The sequence below is a fragment of the Nicotiana tabacum genome, chromosome 23 (assembly GCF_000715075.1).
Source record: "Nicotiana tabacum cultivar K326 chromosome 23, ASM71507v2, whole genome shotgun sequence".
Taxonomy (NCBI): Eukaryota; Viridiplantae; Streptophyta; class Magnoliopsida; order Solanales; family Solanaceae; genus Nicotiana; species Nicotiana tabacum.
In genome coordinates this window covers 107,688,063-107,708,233 of record NC_134102.1, presented here as the reverse complement: position 1 = coordinate 107,708,233, position 20,171 = coordinate 107,688,063, and the positions used below count along the sequence as shown (strand labels likewise).

The following is a 20,171-nucleotide window of genomic DNA, read 5'->3' as shown; positions in this document are numbered from 1 at the left end:
TATACTATCCAAAGTTGATTAATTTTATTACGACCATTCATAGTTTTACTGTTAGCAAATTGTCTCATTTTTGCCTTTGCCGTTTCGACCTCACCGAAACTCATTTACAAGAGAATAAGTTATGTAAAAGGGACACTTATCTATACGAGCATGAAAATTTATAAATATGATCTTCAAAGGGGTAAAGGTTTTCTTGATAGTTTGTACATTATTTTTAGTATTTGATATTGAGACATTGTTGTTGTACATTTTTCCCAAAGAAAAAAAAAATTCTATCGCACGAATATTTAAGACCATGCACGTTGGGATGCTTATTTGATCCAGCGTTATAGGTTTAATACACACACCAATAAGCCTCATTCAGTGTATAAATATCAAATAGTCAATAACCAAATATCAAGTTATAGTATAAGAATTTTAATTAATGCTTAACAAAGTCAAGTTGTTATACTTAAGTCTGTTATTCTCATCCATTCAACTCCAAATGCTTTTCAAGGAAAAAGCCAAGTGAATAAAAATATCTAGATAGTGGGAAGCCTTTAATAAAGCAAATTCATTTGTTTTCGATTGAAATTGGGTTTAACGACTATATCATAGATTCATTATTGATATATTCATTTTTAATTTCTTTATTATAAGCAATACTCAATTATTCAATGTGATTTTCTTGTGTACTTCTGAATCACTGGTTGTTTTTCATATACAATTTAAGACCGAGCAATGGAAGTTTCGCTAAAAAAATTTCTTTTTTTTTTTATTTACGAAAAATTGAGATCACAATGACAAAACAAACACACAAAAATACTAATTACTTCAAATTTTTATGGCATTGAGGGAAAAAAAGAAGAAAATTTTAACAATCTAATCCACTAGTGATATCATCTAATTTAGGTCTAAGCCCCATAAATTTGTACAATTAAAATTTAGAGACTTCATTCCTTATATATTCAACATCTTTCACATGTTTTATTGATGATATGGGATTTAACTAGGATATTATAATAATATTGCTTGAAATTTACTTGTGATGTTTGAACACATCAATATATAGCTAGGGATCATCCTGATTTTGTGATTTTAAAAGTGATAAGAAAGAAAGAAAATAATTAATATTTTGTTTTAATTTTGCTTGGTATTTTACTATCCAGTGGTCGGAGTTTAAGTGCCATAAAATAAATCTAGAATATATGCTTCGGTCAAACTTTTATGCTCTATCTTTATAACCTATATCTATTTATGAAAAATATGGTTAACTTTCACACAATTTATGTGAAAAGAAAAATGAAAGGCAAAACAATACATATAATAGTGGTAATTAATTGGTAATACAGACCTCAACAAGGGAAATATCTTTTGTTCATAATTCGAGTTTATATGTACCAATTCATCTGAACCATAGCTGTTTTGTATTTTATAATGTTTGGTGGCCTAGAGTACTGTAGTTATACTCAAGTATTCAACTGTATTTAGTACGTCAATCAAAAGAATAAAGATGATGATTTTTCACGTTATCATCAACATGCTTTTGATGTAGTTTATTATCAACTTGATATTATTATTTTTAAAAAAAGATTTCACCCTCATCCACCACCCCCTCCTCCTCCAAAGCCCCAAAAGAAAAAAACCTTCCAACCCTAAAAGAAAGTTTATTTTTTGAGGACAAAGATCAAGGACGAAACTATTTACATAACCACAAAATTTTTTATAATTTCTACACTTTTTGTATATAACATACAAAAATGTATATATATATATATATATATAAAATATACTTCTTTTGGTTCACAATAAGTGACCATTTTACCTGTTTATTTTGGTCCTAAATAAGTATCCATTTACATAATCAAGAATGAATTAATTTTATTTTTTTAAAATTTTTCCTTATTTACATATTCCAATGTGTCAAGATAACAATTAATTAAGGTTAATTTAGTAAAAATATATCTTTTTTTCTCTAGAAATTTATATTTTCTTAATGAGTGTGCCAAAGATAAAATGATCTTTATTATGGACCGGAAGAAGTATCTTTTTCGGTTATCATTTTGAAGGCGACTATACAATTATCATTTTTCTTAATATATGGGCTCCCTCAACATGCTTTAATTATGGACCGTCCAACTCAATTGAATTGGTGATTCACGTGTTGTGTTTGTTGATATATTTATTGAATTGAAGAAACAAAATAAGTAAATATGGAAGATTTCTTATTTTTGCCTCGTTTGGGATCCCATCCAGATGCATTCATTACGACTTACGAGAACCAAGTCCCTAAGATATTGCCTGGAAATTCTCTACTCTCTGAAGTTTCCATGTAATTCCAACTCATCAAGTTCTCAACTTGCATCCTTTATTATTTAGTTAAGATAAGTGCATGCTTTTAATTCTTCAATTTTTTTTTATTTTAGTCCTTATAATATTTGTCTAAGCTCATTTAACCATCAATTAATTGAAATGTGCATATCTGCATGTAAATCTTCACGGATTGACTTAATTGTTAACGATTACATCATTTAAATACGCATTCGTTATGTTAAGTTTATATTATTACTTCATTTTTGAAGTTAATATAATTCATTAACAATAAAGATAGTATTAATATAACTTACTAGGGAAATTTGAACTTAAAGTAGCGTCTCTTGTGGTTATCACAAGCTATTAAAAATTCTTGTGACATACAAGTCTTCCTTTTATAGGGACTTGAGGATGAAATATTCTTGTTCCCTTTTAGGTTTAACCATTGAGCAGTCGAAATTGATTGGAAATAGATTTACTAAGGAGATAAAACGTTTCTTATGAAAGAGTTTTTCATTCTCTTAAGTAGGACTCAAACCTTGCGACGATTAAATGTGAAGAAATATCACTTAATTGTCCCCAAATGGGTATAACATGTAGGACCCAAGTACCACTTAACACATATTTCCAAACACGCTTCCTTATTTAGTCAAAAAAGGCAATTGTGTATGAAATGAAATATATATATGAGGACTGCTTTAGTAATAGTAGTAGCTTTAAAGATGTACGTATTAGTCAATTATGTGTGTTTGGCACATAAAATACATTGACATACACGTCTTCCTTTTATAAATCATTATATTCTCTGTGTCACTGTTTATGTCTTTATGCACCTAATTATCTTCTTTTATTCAATCATCTAATGCTGGAAATATCCCACTACCTGTTCTACATAATTGACCCTTATATATGCCTTATGGAGGCTGTTCTAGCATTACCTATATCTGAACATATTAATGATCTACAAACCTTCAATAAATCTTCTTTTCCTCTTTTTATCCCAGCAAGTTCCAAAAATTAAGAGAAAATATTTCGCTTTTGCTCAAGACACATTTGGATAATTCAAGATAAAAGTCTACAAATAAACGTGCCCTTAGTTCGGTTAGTCATAGAGTTTTTCTCTTCCAAGAATTATGACAAAATATTTTACTTTGAATATATGTGAATATATGTCTTTTAGAGAGATTTTAGAATTTGTTACTTTGTGACTATCACGTTTCTCCTACAAATAGAGAGGTTTTATTCCATTGTAATTGATCCCAAATAAATAAGAATTCTCTCTCTACTTTTCTCTGCAATACTCTTCTTCTTTTATTGTTTTATAACACGTTATCAGCATAAAACTCTAACCAATTGAGTAGTGGACGGTTGTTTTAATTTATAGATATACTATTAGTTAGTTGTCTAATATTTGAGAAATTAAAGCACACATGGAGAAAAGATATAGGAATTTACGTGAGGCTCTTGCTTGAATGCATTGATATTCTTATACTAGGCATCTACTTTGGTCATTAAGCTTTGGGATACGTGCATGGTACTCTACTTGTACATAATATTGAGAATAATAATTGTCAATTGTTCTATGATCTTCTTTCAAGAATAAATTCCGGATTTAAGCTTATTATTTTGCTTTATTTTTCTCAATTAAATTCTTGAAATTCTATAATTTGATTTTAAATACAAGCAAAGATAATAAATTTTGATTATAACTCTAATAGAGTTTGTAAGAAATTATACGCTCCCTAAGTAATAAAATTTTATGTCTTGCCTTGATCAAATTCATATATGATTGTGAGCACAAGAAGTGAAAACATGTCTCATTGAATTTGCTTCATTCTCGTTCCCTTAAGAGATGTGATAGCAGTATGTGATAAATCTGAAAGAAAACAAAATTATTACCATGATGTATCAATGGATGTGGACGTGGCAGTTGACAAAATTAAAATCGCCATCACTATGGTAACGAGAACAATAATGATTCTCAAAATAATCTTTCACTCTGTAAAAATAATATTTGTCATCGATTTGACATGCGATTTTGTAAAGCGCATATAGATGATTATTGTCCATTCATGATGTGAATGTGACAACATGTAATTTATGAATACATATTCATTCTTGGAAGAATATGAACGTGCTAGTAGTAGTGAATATACCATACTCACATCTAGAAGGAGGTTTAAGATAAAAAAGGAAAATAATTTCATTATTATGGTATGAATGGTCATTGATCACGTACCTATTGTGATTATGGCAAAATATAATGGCAATTTGATTATTACAAGGCAAAAAGTAATGGAAGCAACATATACTGCCTATAATGATTTTGACCACGACCATAATGGTATAACTTTCTCCTTTAAAGAGATACTCACCATATGTATATTGATGAATATGTGATAGTACAAAATTAATTGAGAGCTCTGGAAGAACCAATTATACTATTTGGAGAAATAAAATTGATTATCAATAAGGTATTGTGTTCGTAGTAAGTCTTAAAAAAAATTATTGAGTTTCTAAAGTATTCGCGAAAGCATTTGGTTATATCGAGACTATAAATAAATGAAAGATTTAATATCTTCTATTACTACAACTTGTAGCGGGATAATATGTATGTGAAAAGCTACCCACTTTATTCTCTAATTTGTCCTACACAAATAAAAGAATGCCACAATAAAGTAGAAGTTTATTGATATAAAAACTCATATCATAATAAATTTGGAGTTTATTGATAATTACACACGTCATGGTATAAACCTGAAGTTTATCAATATGATAATTTATCCAGTTGGCATAATTAGTTTAACCATGTTAATTTAAGTATGATGTGCCAAAAAAAAAGAGAATTCACATAGTAAATATTAAAGAACTAGAAAGTTCTTTACGAATTCTCCTATGTTGCTTGTTCTCATTAATTAATAGAACAACTAAAATTAGAATTGAATCCCGTGAATGCTGAAATTATCAAACGTGAATATAAACCCATTTCTTGTCATGTATACCACATAAGATATATCTATGATATGTTTACATGTGCGGTTATTATTAACCCACAACCTGGTATTTGCGAGGTAACTTGCTCAATAATTTAATTTAGAACATAATTTTCAGATTTTCTATTCAAGAGAGTTCATCTTGATAAGTTGGTTTACATCACAGTTGGTTTAGCAAAAATAATTTATTGAGTACCTCCACTTAATAGCTAAATTATTGCTTATGAGAATAAAGTTATCTATATCAGTTTGATATACGTTGTATACGAAAGTATATTACATTCTCCCCTCACAAGTAGTTTAGGATCATGAACCAAATAATTTCATCTTATTAATTTGCGATGTATATTTTGATTAACACCACCATAACGCACAAAGGTGGGTTTCCAAAGTTGAGGAAGCAAGTTAGTTTTTCTAACATGAGGGGGAGACAAGATAAACAATTGAGAAAAAATTACGTGGAATGAATAATCATTTATACATCTAGATCCTCGAATAAGATAATATGAACTTGAAATTCATAAAAAGATAATTCATCTACCATATATTTCAAAGCATGCCATATGCATTTGCTAACCCAAAGAAAGTAACTATATTTTCACTGCACATGCTCCGATTAGAATAAGTCCTAAAAGGATAAAGTAACTGGTATGCTTAAAGCATATAGACAAATCGATTTCAAATAAGATTCTTGATAAAGAAGATGAGCAAATGATCAAAACACTCATTATAAGGAAGTGCTCTAGAAGAGTACATGACATAACATTTCATAAAAACGCAGGAGAGGTTCAGGTACCTGAAATGAATAAAGAGATCTCTATGTTATGTCTTTACGAAAATATATTAGAATAAATATAAAATATTCATCGACGACATGTATGATAGCGCTAAGTAGATGAGGATCTTAAGTCTGTCGAATAGAGACACAAAAATATTGGCCAAATGAAAGAGACACAATTCGAATAGAATTGGTTTCATATGAAAGGCATATAGTTTTGGACATGTAGTTCAAACACTCAAAAGTATAAAGTCAATGTTGTGTACAATTACTTTCATGTATCTTATATGCGTGGCATGGCATGAAAACTTGATGTAAATCTAAAGTCTATTTATATGGCTTATTTGACTATACTTATATTATAATCCATGAATGATTTAAAATACTTATAGCATATATAATTCTTGGAGAATTTCTTGATCCTGAATTAGCACATCTAAAGTGCAAATATATATATATATATATAATCTCGCTATAACTATAAACATGATAATATGGTAGCAAGAGTTTTTAGCCCTATGTGAAGATATTGAAATGACGAAGACATTGAAATGACGATTCCAACAAGATCATATGAAGACAATACATCTCTATGAAGAATGATGATTTCAAGGTGCAACATCTTCTTCCAAGTTAATATGGCTGATTTGTTTATCAAATTTTTACCAACGATCTTTTGAAGATGCACAAAATTGAAGTGCGAAGGCTCAAAGATATGAATTGATTGTCTCATCAGGAGGAGTTAATACGCGTTGTACTCTTTTTTCCTTACAAGGTTTTGTCCCATTAGGTTTTTCTTGAAAGATTTTTAACGAGGCAAACCAAAAGGTGTATTGTTAGATATGTGTACTCTTTTTCTCTCACTAGAATATTTTTTTCCACTGGATTTTATTTTAGTTAAGGTTTTAATGAACCACATTATTTGTTGAATAGACGTTCGGTGGGGGGGAGGGGGGAGGTATTATAATAGTATTTTATTTATGGTGAATGCCTATTTTTTAGAGAGATTTTAGAGTTTGTTACTTTGCGACTAACTCACTTTTCCTCTATAAATAGAGGGGTTATATTCCATTGTAATTGATCTCAAATCAATAAAAATTTTCTATCTCTATTTTTCTCTGCAATATTTTTCTTCTTTTTTTTATTGTTTTATAACATTATCATGTTAATTAAGGTAAATTTTTATACTAAATATTCTCTGTCGGTGCAAAAACAATTTATATGCTATATCAGTATATTCACTTTTACTAAAGACACATTTAGATGAGTCAAAATAAAACAGATAAAAGTATTTGACCCTTCACAGTTTGCTCTTCACTACAATTATCGTGATAAGACTGTGATAAGCATATTTTTATTGGAAAAATCAAATAATTTTTTTTCTTAACAATTAATTTGTATATATTCTTATAGTATATTAAATTTAGTTTCGACATTTTCTAATAAAGATTTAAAATATTGAGTGTCCTGAATTTGCATTGGCCATCATATTCGGGATTTCTTCATTCTTTATGGAAAGGATGTAATATTTCCTTAGGATCACCTACAAACACCTTTTTACAAGTTGTAAGAGTCAAAATGATTGACATCATGACTAAGAACACAGGAAGATATGTTGTCTTCCAAAATCCTCACCAAAATAAAAAATAATAATAATAAGTAACCAATACTACTGCAGAAATTTATCTAGAAAGGCAGCTCATTTGAATGCTTGAATATTACGTTTCTTGAAAATAAATTCGTTTATTAGCAAATTAAAGAAGGGTCCTCTCCTCCATTTGAAAAGCTTTCAGGTATTTCAATTTTCCTCTGTAAACATACAAATCTTGTGATTAAACATAACTGTTTTAATATTTTCTGCCCTGCTTTCTGTAAACTTTACAAACAGAAATGCAATGGTTGGGTAAGAGTTAAGACCAGTTATGTGTGCAGCTCAATCATATAGCCCCTCCTGTTCCCAGACATCAACAAGAAAGTCTACCATTTCCTGAAAATTTTAATGAAGAAAATCAGTAGCTAGCCTTGAAAAAACTACGTACCAAAACCATGCTAGGCTCAACAAGACTCACTGATAGAGGAATTGACTGAGGGAAAGGCTTGTTGGTCCCTAGCAAAGTCTCGTAACTCGCATCGAAGCTGCAAGCAATGATGGTAGAAAAATACACTCATCACATATATATTTACAGTTGCATGGAAAGTAGATACTTTGAAACATCAGCAGGGAGCTACTAATTGAAAGATCAATTGTCTGAGGATTGTTTTGAAGGGAAAGATGCTCACCTTAATTTAGGTTCTCCAGCTGCAGTACGCTTCTCAGGTGTTCTACTTCCAATCCATTCTTGCCTAGTTTTACTCCAAAGAATTAGACCTGCTCCAGCAAATGTTCAATTCAGCATATTAAAAACACGTGGAGAGAAGTACAAAACTAAGCTAAGATGAAAAAGGAGAGCACTTGTGCTTCCACAGCTAGGTCATGCCTTCCTCCAATTAGTGCACCCAGATCAATGGGATCTCTGCATGGGCAATAAGCCAAATCTAAAAGAATGAACAGTATATAGAGCTGGTTTTGTCCGCACCAAGTGTTAATGAACCATTACACAACTTTGAATCAATTGATATATTTTCAGAGAGACTATTTTTTTTTCAATAACAGTGGTGCAAGGGCCAGGTTTTATGCTCCTTGACTATTCCACGAGTACCTTCAATCTCGCATAGACACACGTAGCCGCAAACTCTACGCACCAAGGTTTAGACAGATGGAAAGTAATCACCTAACGGTGTTTGTCTCCGCTGGAATATGACCCCTGATCTCTCATGGTTTTTCATCCAATATATTGATCAATAAGCCACACATATTTCATCCATAATTTTTTTCTCTTTTATTCCTTTTTAACATTGACAAGAGTGGGTTGCTCTAGTGGTGAGCACCCTCCACTTCCAACCAAGAGGTTGTGAGTTCGAGTCAACCCAAGAGCAAGGTAGGGAGTTCTTGGAGGGAGGGAGCCGAGGGTCTATCGGAAACAGCTTCTCTACCCCAGGGTAGGGGTAAGGTCTGCGTACACACAACCCTCCCCAGACCCCACTAGTGGGATTATACTGGGTTGTTGTTGTTGTATTCTTTTTTAACATAGCCCTTAGGACACTACAGCTATGAATCTTATTTAGGTTTCATGTCTTTTACCACAATTAACCTGGTTCTTCCCATCTGTGGAAATACTTATTTGGATATCCCGAAGAAAGGTTAGTAGGTTACTACTAGATAAAATATAGCCATGATACGCAATGAAAGCAAAAAGGACCGAAATATGCACTTGCCATGATTTACAAATTCAGAGTTGTTATTTGTGGTGCTGGAGCTACTATGGGGATCAAGGCCCTGATTTGAAGTACTAATTGACGAGATGCTTCTCTGTGACGGAAATGCGCTATTCTCCATCTCACAAGCACTACTGCTCCAGAAGTCGTCCCTTGAACTACGTTTCCTCAAGTGTTTACCCTGAACTTTCTGTCCTTTGGATGGCCTATCCACTGAAATAACATGTGGAGGCTTTATACAGCACCCAAGACAACTTCTGCTCTGTTACAATCAGGTTTACAACCATAAAAGATGATTAGTTTAACCAGAAAGGAAAAAAAAAACCTGTACGCTGTCAACAAGATATAAGGGAACAAATGGACAGAAACCTCATGATATTATATTGTCAAGTTTGAGATCCATTTCATAACAACCAGTGCTCACCCCCTTCATCCAGGGGTATGTGAGATCTGTTACAACAATGGCCCCCATATGGCTATACCATTGTGCAAGTGACGCGACAAGTCCCATGTAATAACTGATAACAATCAAAACAATGATCAACCTATACTTTTTATAAATATATTGCAAGCCTACTATTAATTGGTTTAAGCAACTTTGAGACAGTTGAACTGCAGTTTACCATGTACAAATCATTGGTTGACATAATCACTTCAGTCGTGAATACCACAAACACATCAAAAATCAAGTAAGTCTTACTTCACAAACAACTAGTGAAAATTCGCAAATTCAGGTACTTAGAAAAGCAATTAAGGAAGTCAACATACAACCCAAAAGCGTTACTAAACTTTACTTCTTTTTTTTTCTTTCTCAAAGTGACTAGTTATTAAGTCTCACATAAACTTATAAAAACAGTTGGATTTCCTCCTGACATACTGGCATCAAAGCAAAACAAAACATCCAAGCAAGGCTCAAAAAGTTATGCCCCATGTTATTCGCCGGTCTAACGGCATATTTAATGTGATGACAATGTTGTGTAAGTGAAAGAGTTGTACTATAAGGGAGTGCTACATAAATGATACTTGCTATTTAGCTACCTCATCTATTTGGTTGGGTTAAGAAGGGAAGTGTGAGAGGATAAAAGTAAACCAGATGCACTATAAGTTAAGAGTATCTCCCTTCTTTGATAATAGCAGGAAAAAGTTCCAGCCTTTTCAAGCCCATTAAAATTAGTCAAAAAGGAATGAACTTCTTTTATGTCTTTTATGGTCATAGTAGAGGTAGCAAATCACCAGTACTCCACCCAAGAAGAGTAAACTTTTGGTTTCTCCATCCTTTACCCTTCTTCTCCCCTTCTTGGAATTAAAGAGCCAATGATGACATTATTCCTCTTAGCATTGTTGAATGGGAGACCAGAGACCCCAATAAAGTGGTTTTCCTACATTGCCCGGAAGACATCTTTGATAAATAAGAGCTGAAAACGGGCCTCAAGAGGAACTTGGAGATCTTATCGGCCATTTATGTTACAATAATCCGACGTCCACTCAACTCAGCTAGATTCCCAGGGTCTAGGGTGTACTGTACCCTACCATGTCGTTTAGACATATACAAAATATGACTACATTTCCACGTTAGGAATACACCAAACATACAACAAAATGTCATAACAAAGCATACCGGAACGCACTGGGCCGACTGAAGCAACATGATATAGAGGATATACATAGCTATTAGTTTGGGATTGAGATGGTTGTGCTTGTTCTATTCTCACCAACCTTCCAAGTTTCACTTGGCAATACAATACAAAAACATCTAATTTGACACAAGTTCATATTTTATACAAATCTTTCATGTCCTTCACATAAATCATTACATCAATTTTATTTCCCATTCACCGATGCTTTGATAATGACTAAGTTATTAAGTATTTCTGATTGCATTGTTCAGGAATGGATCAGGTCATCTGCTGTGGTTCCACTTCCAATACTACCAGGATAGACTTTAAACCCATTCTAACTAACAGGAATTTCTTCATTGAAAGATTAAGATTTAAGAGGTCTGCTAGAGGAACTAACCCCCTTCTCCAATACCCAAAGTAGAAAATAAAGCAATAATATGCTGCCAGAAGTGCTCATATCGTCATTATTTGAATCAAAACTTACAACAATAGGAAATAATCGACCTAAAGTTATCTTCAAAACTCCAACAGGAAAGGGTTCAAAAATTTAAATTTAGTCCACTGAATGCAATGCAAAAGATAAGTTTTTGTCATGAAATAGTGTAGCTCGGATTACTACTTAAGCAAATTCCTAGACTCGTATTTGACTCATCTTGTTGTATAGCAGTATAGCCCACAAACGGAACTTTCTTTGAGAACAAATTGTTCAAGATGATCAGTGAGCTTACGCAATTCTTTTTCAGCCTTTGGGTGCTTAACTAATCTTAGCTATCATTACAGTGAAGAAGATAACTAGAAGCTTATAGCACAAAGGAAAATGGCATCAAAACTTTCCAGAAATGGAAAGGGAATCCTCAATCTACTGTACACCAAATTTGAGACATAGTTCAGAAATAAACTCTTACATTAAAAAGTGTACTCCATATCTCCTTCAACTTTTCCATCATCGTACTAATGACGGCTCGAAGATATTCTCCAAAAACCCCCAAAACAGAACACAAAGGCATACTTCTAAAACATGACTCAATTTCGATCTTTAAACAACATATATTATACATGGCTAGAAGCAAAGCATTTGATACAGTAGCTAGCAAAACAATTACGTATAGAATATAACATTCTAGCAACAAACTCCCTCAACATAACAAGCAAAAGCATGGGAAAAAAAAACAAAAAGAAACAGAAAAAGAAGCACCAGCTCATCTTCCTTTCTATTCACTATTATTGCTTGCTTAGCCTGTAAGCAAGTACCTCAGATTCCAAACCACCAAATAAAAGCCAATCATTGTCCACTAAACCAAGAAAAGCATTCTAAAAAGTATTACTCCTATTATCAAACTTTGTAACTTTTCATTCCTTGTGTTATTAATTTTGTGTGTATCACTCCCTCCGTCCGTCCCAATTTATGTGACACTAATTCCTTTTTATTCTGTTCCAAAAAGAAAGATACATTTCTATATTTGGAAATAGTTTTAGCTTTAAATTTTTTATTTTACCCTTAATGAGACGATTTATAGCCAAAGAAATATATATGGGATGTTTTAGACCACTGATTTCAAAAGTTTTTCTTTAAATTCTGCACTCAGTCAAATACCATCACATAAATTGGGACGGAGAGAGTACATAAAAAGGTAATCCCAGTGCTTATACCTCAACTAATCTACCAGGCAACCAGCTACAGGTCACAAGCACAAATGGGGACCGGGATCTCCACGTTTTTATCTTAACCTCAACCACTCAACCAACCCTTGGAGTGTATATGAGTGTGTGTGTGTGTGTGTGTGTGAAATACAAAACCACCAACCCCAAAAGGGGAAAATAAAAAGCGGACAGCGGAATGTTTTATATGAAAAGAAAATTAAAATCAAATGACTGACCCCATGCAAGCGAAGAAACGTGAAATCCAGGAGGCTACTGATCTACAAAGTTGCATTTACACTGTGAAATAAACAAATGGGTATTCGTCAAAGCATCGATTTCAACTTCTGGACCTCCAATACTGACACAAAATTCATCTCTTACCTGCAGTTTTAACTAAAAAAGATTCAAACTTTCCATTTTTTTCTATCACTTTACATAGGAAAAAAAAAAGAAGAGATTTGGGTGTAAAAATGTATAAATTTTTTGTGGTTGAGTTACTTACAATTTCTTAGCCTTTTTCTCCTTCTTTGCTATTATGGAATTAAGCAGTAAACAAAAAGAAGAAGAAAAAAAAGAAAATTTCCTGGGAGTTGTGTTTTGTTCTTATTAATATTTTGGTTTTATCAATATGTTCTGTGGATTTGTATAAGAAAGTCAAGAATGGAGATGGGAAAATGGTGAAGAAAATAAGGGGGGGCTGTGCAGCCTTGCTGGACTGGTGCTAATGGAGGTGGGTAAATGTATGGGTTGTGGGCCCTTTTGAGTATTCTTGTTGAATGCAAAGACAAATTTGCCCTCTAGAAATGTGGAGTGAGAAATTTCTCCAAGTTGGCACTTTTGAAATTTGGTACCTTTTGATTGTGCTATTCTTTTATCTACTTTTATCCAATTAAAATGCACCATTTATTTTACCATTTCTTTATGCTTGGCCACTAGGAAAATGAAGGAAATAGTGACCACTAGGAAAAGAGGATAAATAGTAGAGAAAGTGAGAGGAAATAATTTAGTTTTCTTACCTTGATTTTGGTGGAAAACGAGAAAGGAAAGCAAAATTGTTTGATTCTTCTTGATTATGAAGTCCTGGATTCAAGAGAAAGATAATTTTCTCTATCACAAACTACCATAAATATCACTTGTTGATTGGTAAATGGAACTCCTCAACTGTCCTTTATTAATAGTAGGAATATCTAGTTGATGATAACTTTAACATCTTCTGATCGGAGATAATGAAACAAAATAAATTAGAATTTAGAATCCTTGAAAGTTTTCCCTTTTTAATTTCGTTTTTTCTTGTATAACTCGACAATAATGTATTATTGCATTACCTCATTCATGCACTCAATAATCCTTTTAATGGAACTCACTTACATACTAGAGTAATGGTAAGATGTTAAATAAGAAAAATAGCCGCATTTAGAAATTAAAGTAATAAGGCCTTTGTCCACTGAGATTCTTTTTACCAGGACAATAATTTCAAGCAAAAGAAAAAGGAACAAATTGTATGAAGCCATTTCCCCATTGACCAAATGCTGTTCTGAATGAGGCAAGAAGTTTCAAACTCATAAATAGCCAATAACAGATCATAATACTACAATTTATCATTCCATATTCATAGTATTATATTTGGTTCATGAATTCGGTATAAGCTCATTGTAAGACAATAATCTATCACATCTATCCTCCTAAATTCTGGTCCCCACTAGCTTTGAACCAAACATGTGATTCTTTTTTGTTTCTTTATTTAATAATCCGGTCTCGCAAACTTACTGGCCCGACTAATGTGATTCATAAGGCCCACAAAAGGAGAAAAGTTTTTCCATTCCGAGGACTCGACCAAACATGTGATTCTATTCTTCTGAAGGGTAGCCTAGAAACAAGAGGACCTGAATGCAATAAGGGAACCAAACTAGTAAAGGCATATATGTTTGCTAAAATATGCTGCTAACATCATCCAACTATAAACCACTTCATAACCTGAGTATTAATAAGAAGGGGAGCTTTGGAGCAACGAAAAAGTTATTTCGGTGTTATAGGACACAGGTTCAAGCCGTGGAATCAACCACTAACGCTTGCGTTAGGGTAGGCTGCCTACATCACACCCCTTGAGGTGCGGGATGCTTTGTGCGCCAAGCTGCCCTTTTTAACCCGAGTATAAATGAATTTTGGTAAATGGTTATAACTCAAAAAATAATTCCAAAGTGTCACATTTACAGCTATTACATGTTCTTGGTTTGTACCATTCTAGAAGTGTACATACATCATGTAGTGAGGATAGGTGGGAGTAATTGAGATTTGGTGCCAAGAACAGAAGCTTTTGTGTCTGGGAAGAACTTAAATCCAGGAATTGCTGTAATCTGTCCAGTGTTTGAAATATTTACAGGATAGCGAAGAAGGTGCCCTGGAAGATCAAAATCAAATGTATCACTGGAATATATCCTCCAACTCTCATCAGCCATTCCATTTACTTTCCTAACACATTCTAGACTCGTTGGATCGACAAACGAGTCATCTGCATAGTTGAGATGCTCACACCATAATGCCATTCGAAAACCATATATTTTTCCTCTAGGTAGTTGATTAGCTGCAAGATGATATGGTTGGTAGCCGCCCATAGCAATCTCAGAATCTCTTGCACCATCCATTGACCGTTGATTTATGTTCGCGGAGCCAATTATGATGTATTCATCATCAACTTCAAGAAAGAAGGGAAAGGAACAAGCATTAGTTTGATCAAATTCTACTAGATCATAAAGCTGAAAATGGCAGTAAATTATTGACTTACCAATCATCATTTTTGAATGAACATAGATCATAAAGCGCCTAAACTCTTGAGCTCTTGCATAATCAGTATCAGGATCTGGTTTCTCTGAAGGTTTATATTCTCCAGGCTTTTCGACTTCACGGTTGCCAAGGCAGAAAAATGTCAAGTAATCTCTAGGATCAGCATTAATAATTCCCTTAGCCTTAAGGGCATTACATATGTCTGTGTACATCATTTCCATTGTCCTTCTTTGCCAATCTAAAATTGCCTGAACTGAATCACTCTCAGGTATACCTTCTGGCCACATTGGAATAACAACGTAAACTGTAAATCTCTCTCCCGCTTGAATCTTGCTCACAATCTTAAGTGATAGCTCCTTTGGGATAAGATGCAAAGCTCCGATGTCCTCGAGCTTGATATCTTCTGATGGTTTCCAACCATAGCAGCTTCCAACAAAGTATTGGTTTTCAATGTAAATGAAATTTTTAGCTCGACGAATGGCACTAATATATGCATCATGAATGCTTTGATCAATGACATTATTCTTGCCAGTAACAAGGCCTACCTCAGCAGCTTCTTCTGGTTTTCCAGGGAAGTCAACAACAGCACCACCATCAATGGATCGAAATATCTGAACGTTCCACGTTTCTCTATCCTTTGATGCTGTAACTTCTGTTGGACGAATAATAAATTTATCAAGCTCAATCATAGAATAGATAAATCTGTTTCCAATCTGTTTTCGCCACCTTTGCTCAAAATTGTACAAGGCATCCCAGGCAACAGGTCCTTCTAGCCGGCAATGAATATCATGCCAGGGCTCTCTAGGACCACCTTTCACAATTGAAGAGCCTGGAAAATTGGGCTGATGGAAATCTTGTTTGTGTACTGTATCCAATGTCCTGAATAAGGAGTGTTCGCGAGTGTCATATCTCCCATCGCAAAGATCAATACCACCAAGAAAACTAATTATCATTCTTTTCTGTGACAGCCCTCCTGGAATTTCGCTGTCTACGACAATAGTCTTTTGATGGTGAGTAAACATTGTACCAACCTGAAACCCCTGAGTTATAGTCTTTCCACTATCAGGGTTGCGCGGACACAAACAACAGTGTACATCTGTGTTCTTAAAATACTCTGCAGTTTCTTGATCATGGGTTGACATCAGTCCATCTCTTTTTAGTACCTCAACTGAAGTTCTATCATCCCAAATTAACAAGAGAACATTAACACCCTCACTCGCCTTCTTTTTAAGGAGCTCGCCAAGAGTAAGGTCTCCGCCAATCTTTGACCTCTTTGGGTTTCTTATCAAGGTGATTTTAGTATATACAGACCAACCAGCTATATAAATTAAGTGCTTTGCATTGTTGATTGCATCAAAAATGTCTTCCCAACATCTCTGAGGTTCCAAAAGTCCTTGAGACTTGAGATAATTTGTGATATCATCATCTGAGATGTCTGCATCAGGGTAAAGTGTAACTTGACAACCTTGTCTCTCTTTAAAGAAGGTATAAGGGACTCCTCCAAATGCCGCGGAACTAATTCCTCTAGACCAATTACTGTCTTGTTTAACGTTAAAGAACTGCAACCTTACATGGATTTTTGAACGACCACTTATTGGATAGCCGTCCTCATCTAATATTGGTACCCATCTATCGACAACATATCTATTCAAGACTTCCTCAACAGGAAGATAAGCTCTTCCAATTAGTGTTGCACTTACAGGATTCTCATCTTTTATTGTAAAAATGATGTTTGAAATCTCATGTGCACAGTAAATACGAAATGTTTCATACCACCGTGGGTTGGAAGGGTCATTTGCAAAGATTCTGGTCCGCCCAACTCTTGCCTTATCCAAATCTATGGTTGCATAGAATTTTGTACCAGAAATCTGCAATATTATCAATACAGGTTTTGAAAAGCTTAAAGCAAGTAATGGACAGAATTGAAGGTCACAAATCAATACAAGTGCAAACAAAATGCTGGTTGCATAGACGTAGTACCTCTGGCGCACAAAAGAACAATTTCTTGACATTGTTTAGAAATCTTCTTGATACTTTCTGGGGAGATGCAGTCTACGATAACAATATGAAGATCAGAAAGACGTTAGAGGCTATAAAGCGGATCAAAGATCAAGTATCAGAAATCAGCAACTTACATGTAAATAGTATATTGAATATTGAGCATTCATTTGAATTAAGCTCCGGCCAAACTAATGAGTTCATGCAGTCTCAGCCTTAATTAGCACTCACTAGGCTTCACAGTTCATTGGTTTTAGGTATTACTAGTAATTTCTATTAGTGCTAGGCAGTTGCTGATATACCATTTAAGCCACAGCTAGAGAGCTATAAGAATTATTAGTTCGACTAGCATATATATTAGTATCAATTAATAACCCCTAGCTAAGTGATCATTGCTTCTGCTCCATGGGCAACTATAGTATGGAATAAATTCTAGGCATATAGCCCTTCTATATATACAAAACGTTATTCACTGCAAATATATATGAGATAATCCACAAATCCCAATATGGCTCCCGTGAGTGTGGCATTCCTATTTGCTATATTGAAAGCCCTACCCTCACCTAAGAGTGCAACTGTAATTAAGCCCTTCTTTAGGTCCTGTAATTGGGAGGCGTACATCCCAAACTAAGATATGGATTCCATCAACATTTAAAATCCTTTGTATCCCATTGTTGGCTATTTTCAAAGAAAATATATGATTGATTGGGGGCACTAATTTGGAAGGGAAAAAAAAACAAAAAGTTTAAGACGAATTAGAACACTGCAAAGTGAAAGAAAAAAAAAATACAAGAAATTTTAAAAAGGGCTCGATGGGACAAGTAAACGGGGCATGCCAAGGCGAGTTAAGATTTAGGCAGGTTAAGGTTAGTCTTTCCCTTCGCTACCTGCCCCATTTATCATCCTGTAATATTTGCGAGTTTACTTCTTCATACTTTGAACCTCCTTCGTAAAACTGGAAGCGACAATAACATATTGAATGAGTTCATTGACAATGAACCATCATTTCCTAGTTTTACTACAAATATGCCGCTTAATCATGTGAACAATATATGCACACAAATTAACTTGTCAAATTTTTCTTCTTTTTTTAGTTTTCTTTCCCTCTTTTTTTGCATTGCATATTATCTGATCCTATAGAGTCAAGTGAATTTAGAATGATTGTGATGTTATTATATGGATACGCAGAACAAAACTGCAATGATATTATAGAGCAGAAAATGCATACACATAACTTATAATCATAAAGCTGTTCCTGATATAAACGAAGACAAGAATAAGTTAGATTGTGAAAAGATTACCGGGCCACAACAATCACCACAGCCACCCCTTATCTTATCAACTTCATATATGGTAGCATGAAGAGTCCCATGCAGCAAACGTGGTCCCATTTTTAACCTAAAAAAAGCATGTGAAATGAGATAAAAAACAAAACTAAGCAGAAGCCTGCAAACTTAAGAAAGTTTAGGATAAAGACAAGGAACCTCAAAAAGGTTGTTTTTGTCGTGAAGGGGGATGAGAATGTTGTCTGAAGAAAGCTAACACAGTTAAAGACTATATAAAGAAGAAAAAGTTTTTACTAGTATAATTCTTGGAATCATTTAACACAGCTGAAGCAACCTATAGGAATCACCTATTGTGAAGAAAGAATTATCTTTTGCTTTGAATGTTTTAAGTAACCATTATGGGGTTATTGTTGAAACTTGCAGAACATAGTATAGCATCAATGTTCATGTTTGTAAAAACTTTGCATTTTCTTGGTTATCTTTCTCATGCATTGCGTGTACATGGAAATTTTCTTGAGGGAAGTTGCTAACGAAACTTGAAAGGAAATAAAAGGAGGTTTAAATGCTAACGCAAACCCAAAAAGCTAATGAAATGGCTGTCTTGTTAACTTCATGGGATGAATGGGCTTAAACTTTCATTACAAGTCTGACCCGCGGCCCAAAGAGAAAGTGCACTAGGACAAAAATAGGGGAACTTTCATAAATGACTATTGTTTAGAGGCTTATTGCCGGGCATAGCTATAATTTGGCTAATTATACTCCATAGCTACTAATTGCTTGTAATGGGATGTATGTCGATGTATTCAATTCGGTTGTATACACTATATTTAATTCGTATATATTCGTTCTATATCAATTTCACTGTATTGAATCCAGTTGTATTCAAACAACAAAAAATCAAGAAATAGGGTGTATACCGCTCAATTCGATTGTATATACTGTATTCAATTCGGCTATATTCATGTTTAACTATTTTACATTGTATTCAATTTCGTAGTATTCAATTCGACTATATTCAAACAACAAAAAATCACAAAAATAGTGATATTCGGCTGTATTCAATTCACTGTATTCATTCGTAGCTGCTTTTACACTGTACTCAATTCACTGTATTTAATTCAGTTGTATTCAAACAACAATAATTCAAAAAATATAGAAATCTGCCACAAAAAATAACATTCGGAATGCATAAACTACATGCGAAAATACAAAAAATAAATTGTATTTGCATTGAGAAATATAGAATACACTCAAATTTGAGTGTGTTTGTATAGAATACAATATATGTGTATCATTATATGTGACTCAAGAGCAAAGGAGAGAAGAAAGTTCACCGGAAATGGCGTCTTCCAGCCAAGCAAAATATTGTATACATTGTATTAAAATCAAAAATGAAGACGAACAAAAATCCGGCCATATATGAGAATATTCTTGTAACGACCAGACCGGTCGTTTTGAGTATTACAGC

General features: G+C 33.6%; 2 protein-coding genes across 6 annotated transcripts; both read right to left on the bottom strand.

Moving 5' to 3' along the window:
* Nucleotides 1-7,784: 7,784 nt before the first annotated feature.
* Nucleotides 7,785-13,365, bottom strand: LOC107788091 (uncharacterized). Of its 4 annotated transcripts, none has more exons than XM_016609749.2 (6): nt 13,141-13,365; nt 12,875-13,019; nt 9,379-9,635; nt 8,344-8,431; nt 8,133-8,199; nt 7,785-8,050 (listed from the first exon to the last, which is right to left on the bottom strand). In XM_016609749.2, exons 2-6 carry the CDS (start codon nt 12,928-12,930, stop codon nt 7,997-7,999), a joined length of 522 nt encoding a protein of 173 aa, XP_016465235.1. In that variant the 5' UTR covers nt 12,931-13,019; nt 13,141-13,365; the 3' UTR covers nt 7,785-7,996. The 4 variants fall into 4 exon arrangements, with proteins under 4 accessions (XP_016465235.1, XP_016465234.1, XP_016465233.1 ...); XM_016609748.2 differs by having other exon boundaries at nt 12,875-13,031; nt 13,141-13,364; XM_016609747.2 differs by lacking the exons at nt 12,875-13,019; nt 13,141-13,365 and adding an exon at nt 11,903-12,156 and having other exon boundaries at nt 9,379-9,640.
* A 1,433-nt stretch (nt 13,366-14,798) lies between these two features.
* On the bottom strand, nt 14,799-19,149 carry LOC107788090 (phospholipase D alpha 1-like). 2 transcript variants are annotated; one of them, XM_016609746.2, is made up of 6 exons: nt 19,051-19,149; nt 18,902-18,945; nt 18,719-18,815; nt 17,400-17,471; nt 15,421-17,287; nt 14,799-15,330 (listed from the first exon to the last, which is right to left on the bottom strand). In XM_016609746.2, the coding sequence occupies exons 3-6, from the start codon at nt 18,806-18,808 to the stop codon at nt 14,897-14,899; spliced, it is 2,463 nt and encodes an 820-aa protein (XP_016465232.1). In that variant the 5' UTR covers nt 18,809-18,815; nt 18,902-18,945; nt 19,051-19,149; the 3' UTR covers nt 14,799-14,896. The 2 variants fall into 2 exon arrangements, with proteins under 2 accessions (XP_016465232.1, XP_075103012.1); XM_075246911.1 differs by lacking the exon at nt 19,051-19,149 and having other exon boundaries at nt 18,719-18,945.
* Nucleotides 19,150-20,171: the final 1,022 nt, after the last annotated feature.

What these genes read in the sequence shown, in the direction of transcription:
- LOC107788090 (XM_016609746.2), bottom strand. Translation starts at nt 18,808, where the DNA reads ATGGGACCACGTTTGCTGCATGGGACTCTTCATGCTACCATATATGAA. An exon ending in GTGGTGATTGTTGTGGCCCG is followed by an intron (nt 17,472 to 18,718) that starts GTAATCTTTTCA and finishes TTGTTATCGTAG; the next exon opens with ACTGCATCTCCCCAGAAAGT. An exon ending in TCATTCAAAAATGATGATTG is followed by an intron (nt 15,331 to 15,420) that starts GTAAGTCAATAA and finishes TCTTTCTTGAAG; the next exon opens with TTGATGATGAATACATCATA.
- LOC107788091 (XM_016609747.2), bottom strand. Translation starts at nt 12,055, where the DNA reads ATGTATAATATATGTTGTTTAAAGATCGAAATTGAGTCATGTTTTAGA. An exon ending in TATGGAGTACACTTTTTAAT is followed by an intron (nt 9,641 to 11,902) that starts GTAAGAGTTTAT and finishes TGATTGTAACAG; the next exon opens with AGCAGAAGTTGTCTTGGGTG. An exon ending in CTCAGTCAATTCCTCTATCA is followed by an intron (nt 8,051 to 8,132) that starts GTGAGTCTTGTT and finishes TAAAATTTTCAG; the next exon opens with GAAATGGTAGACTTTCTTGT.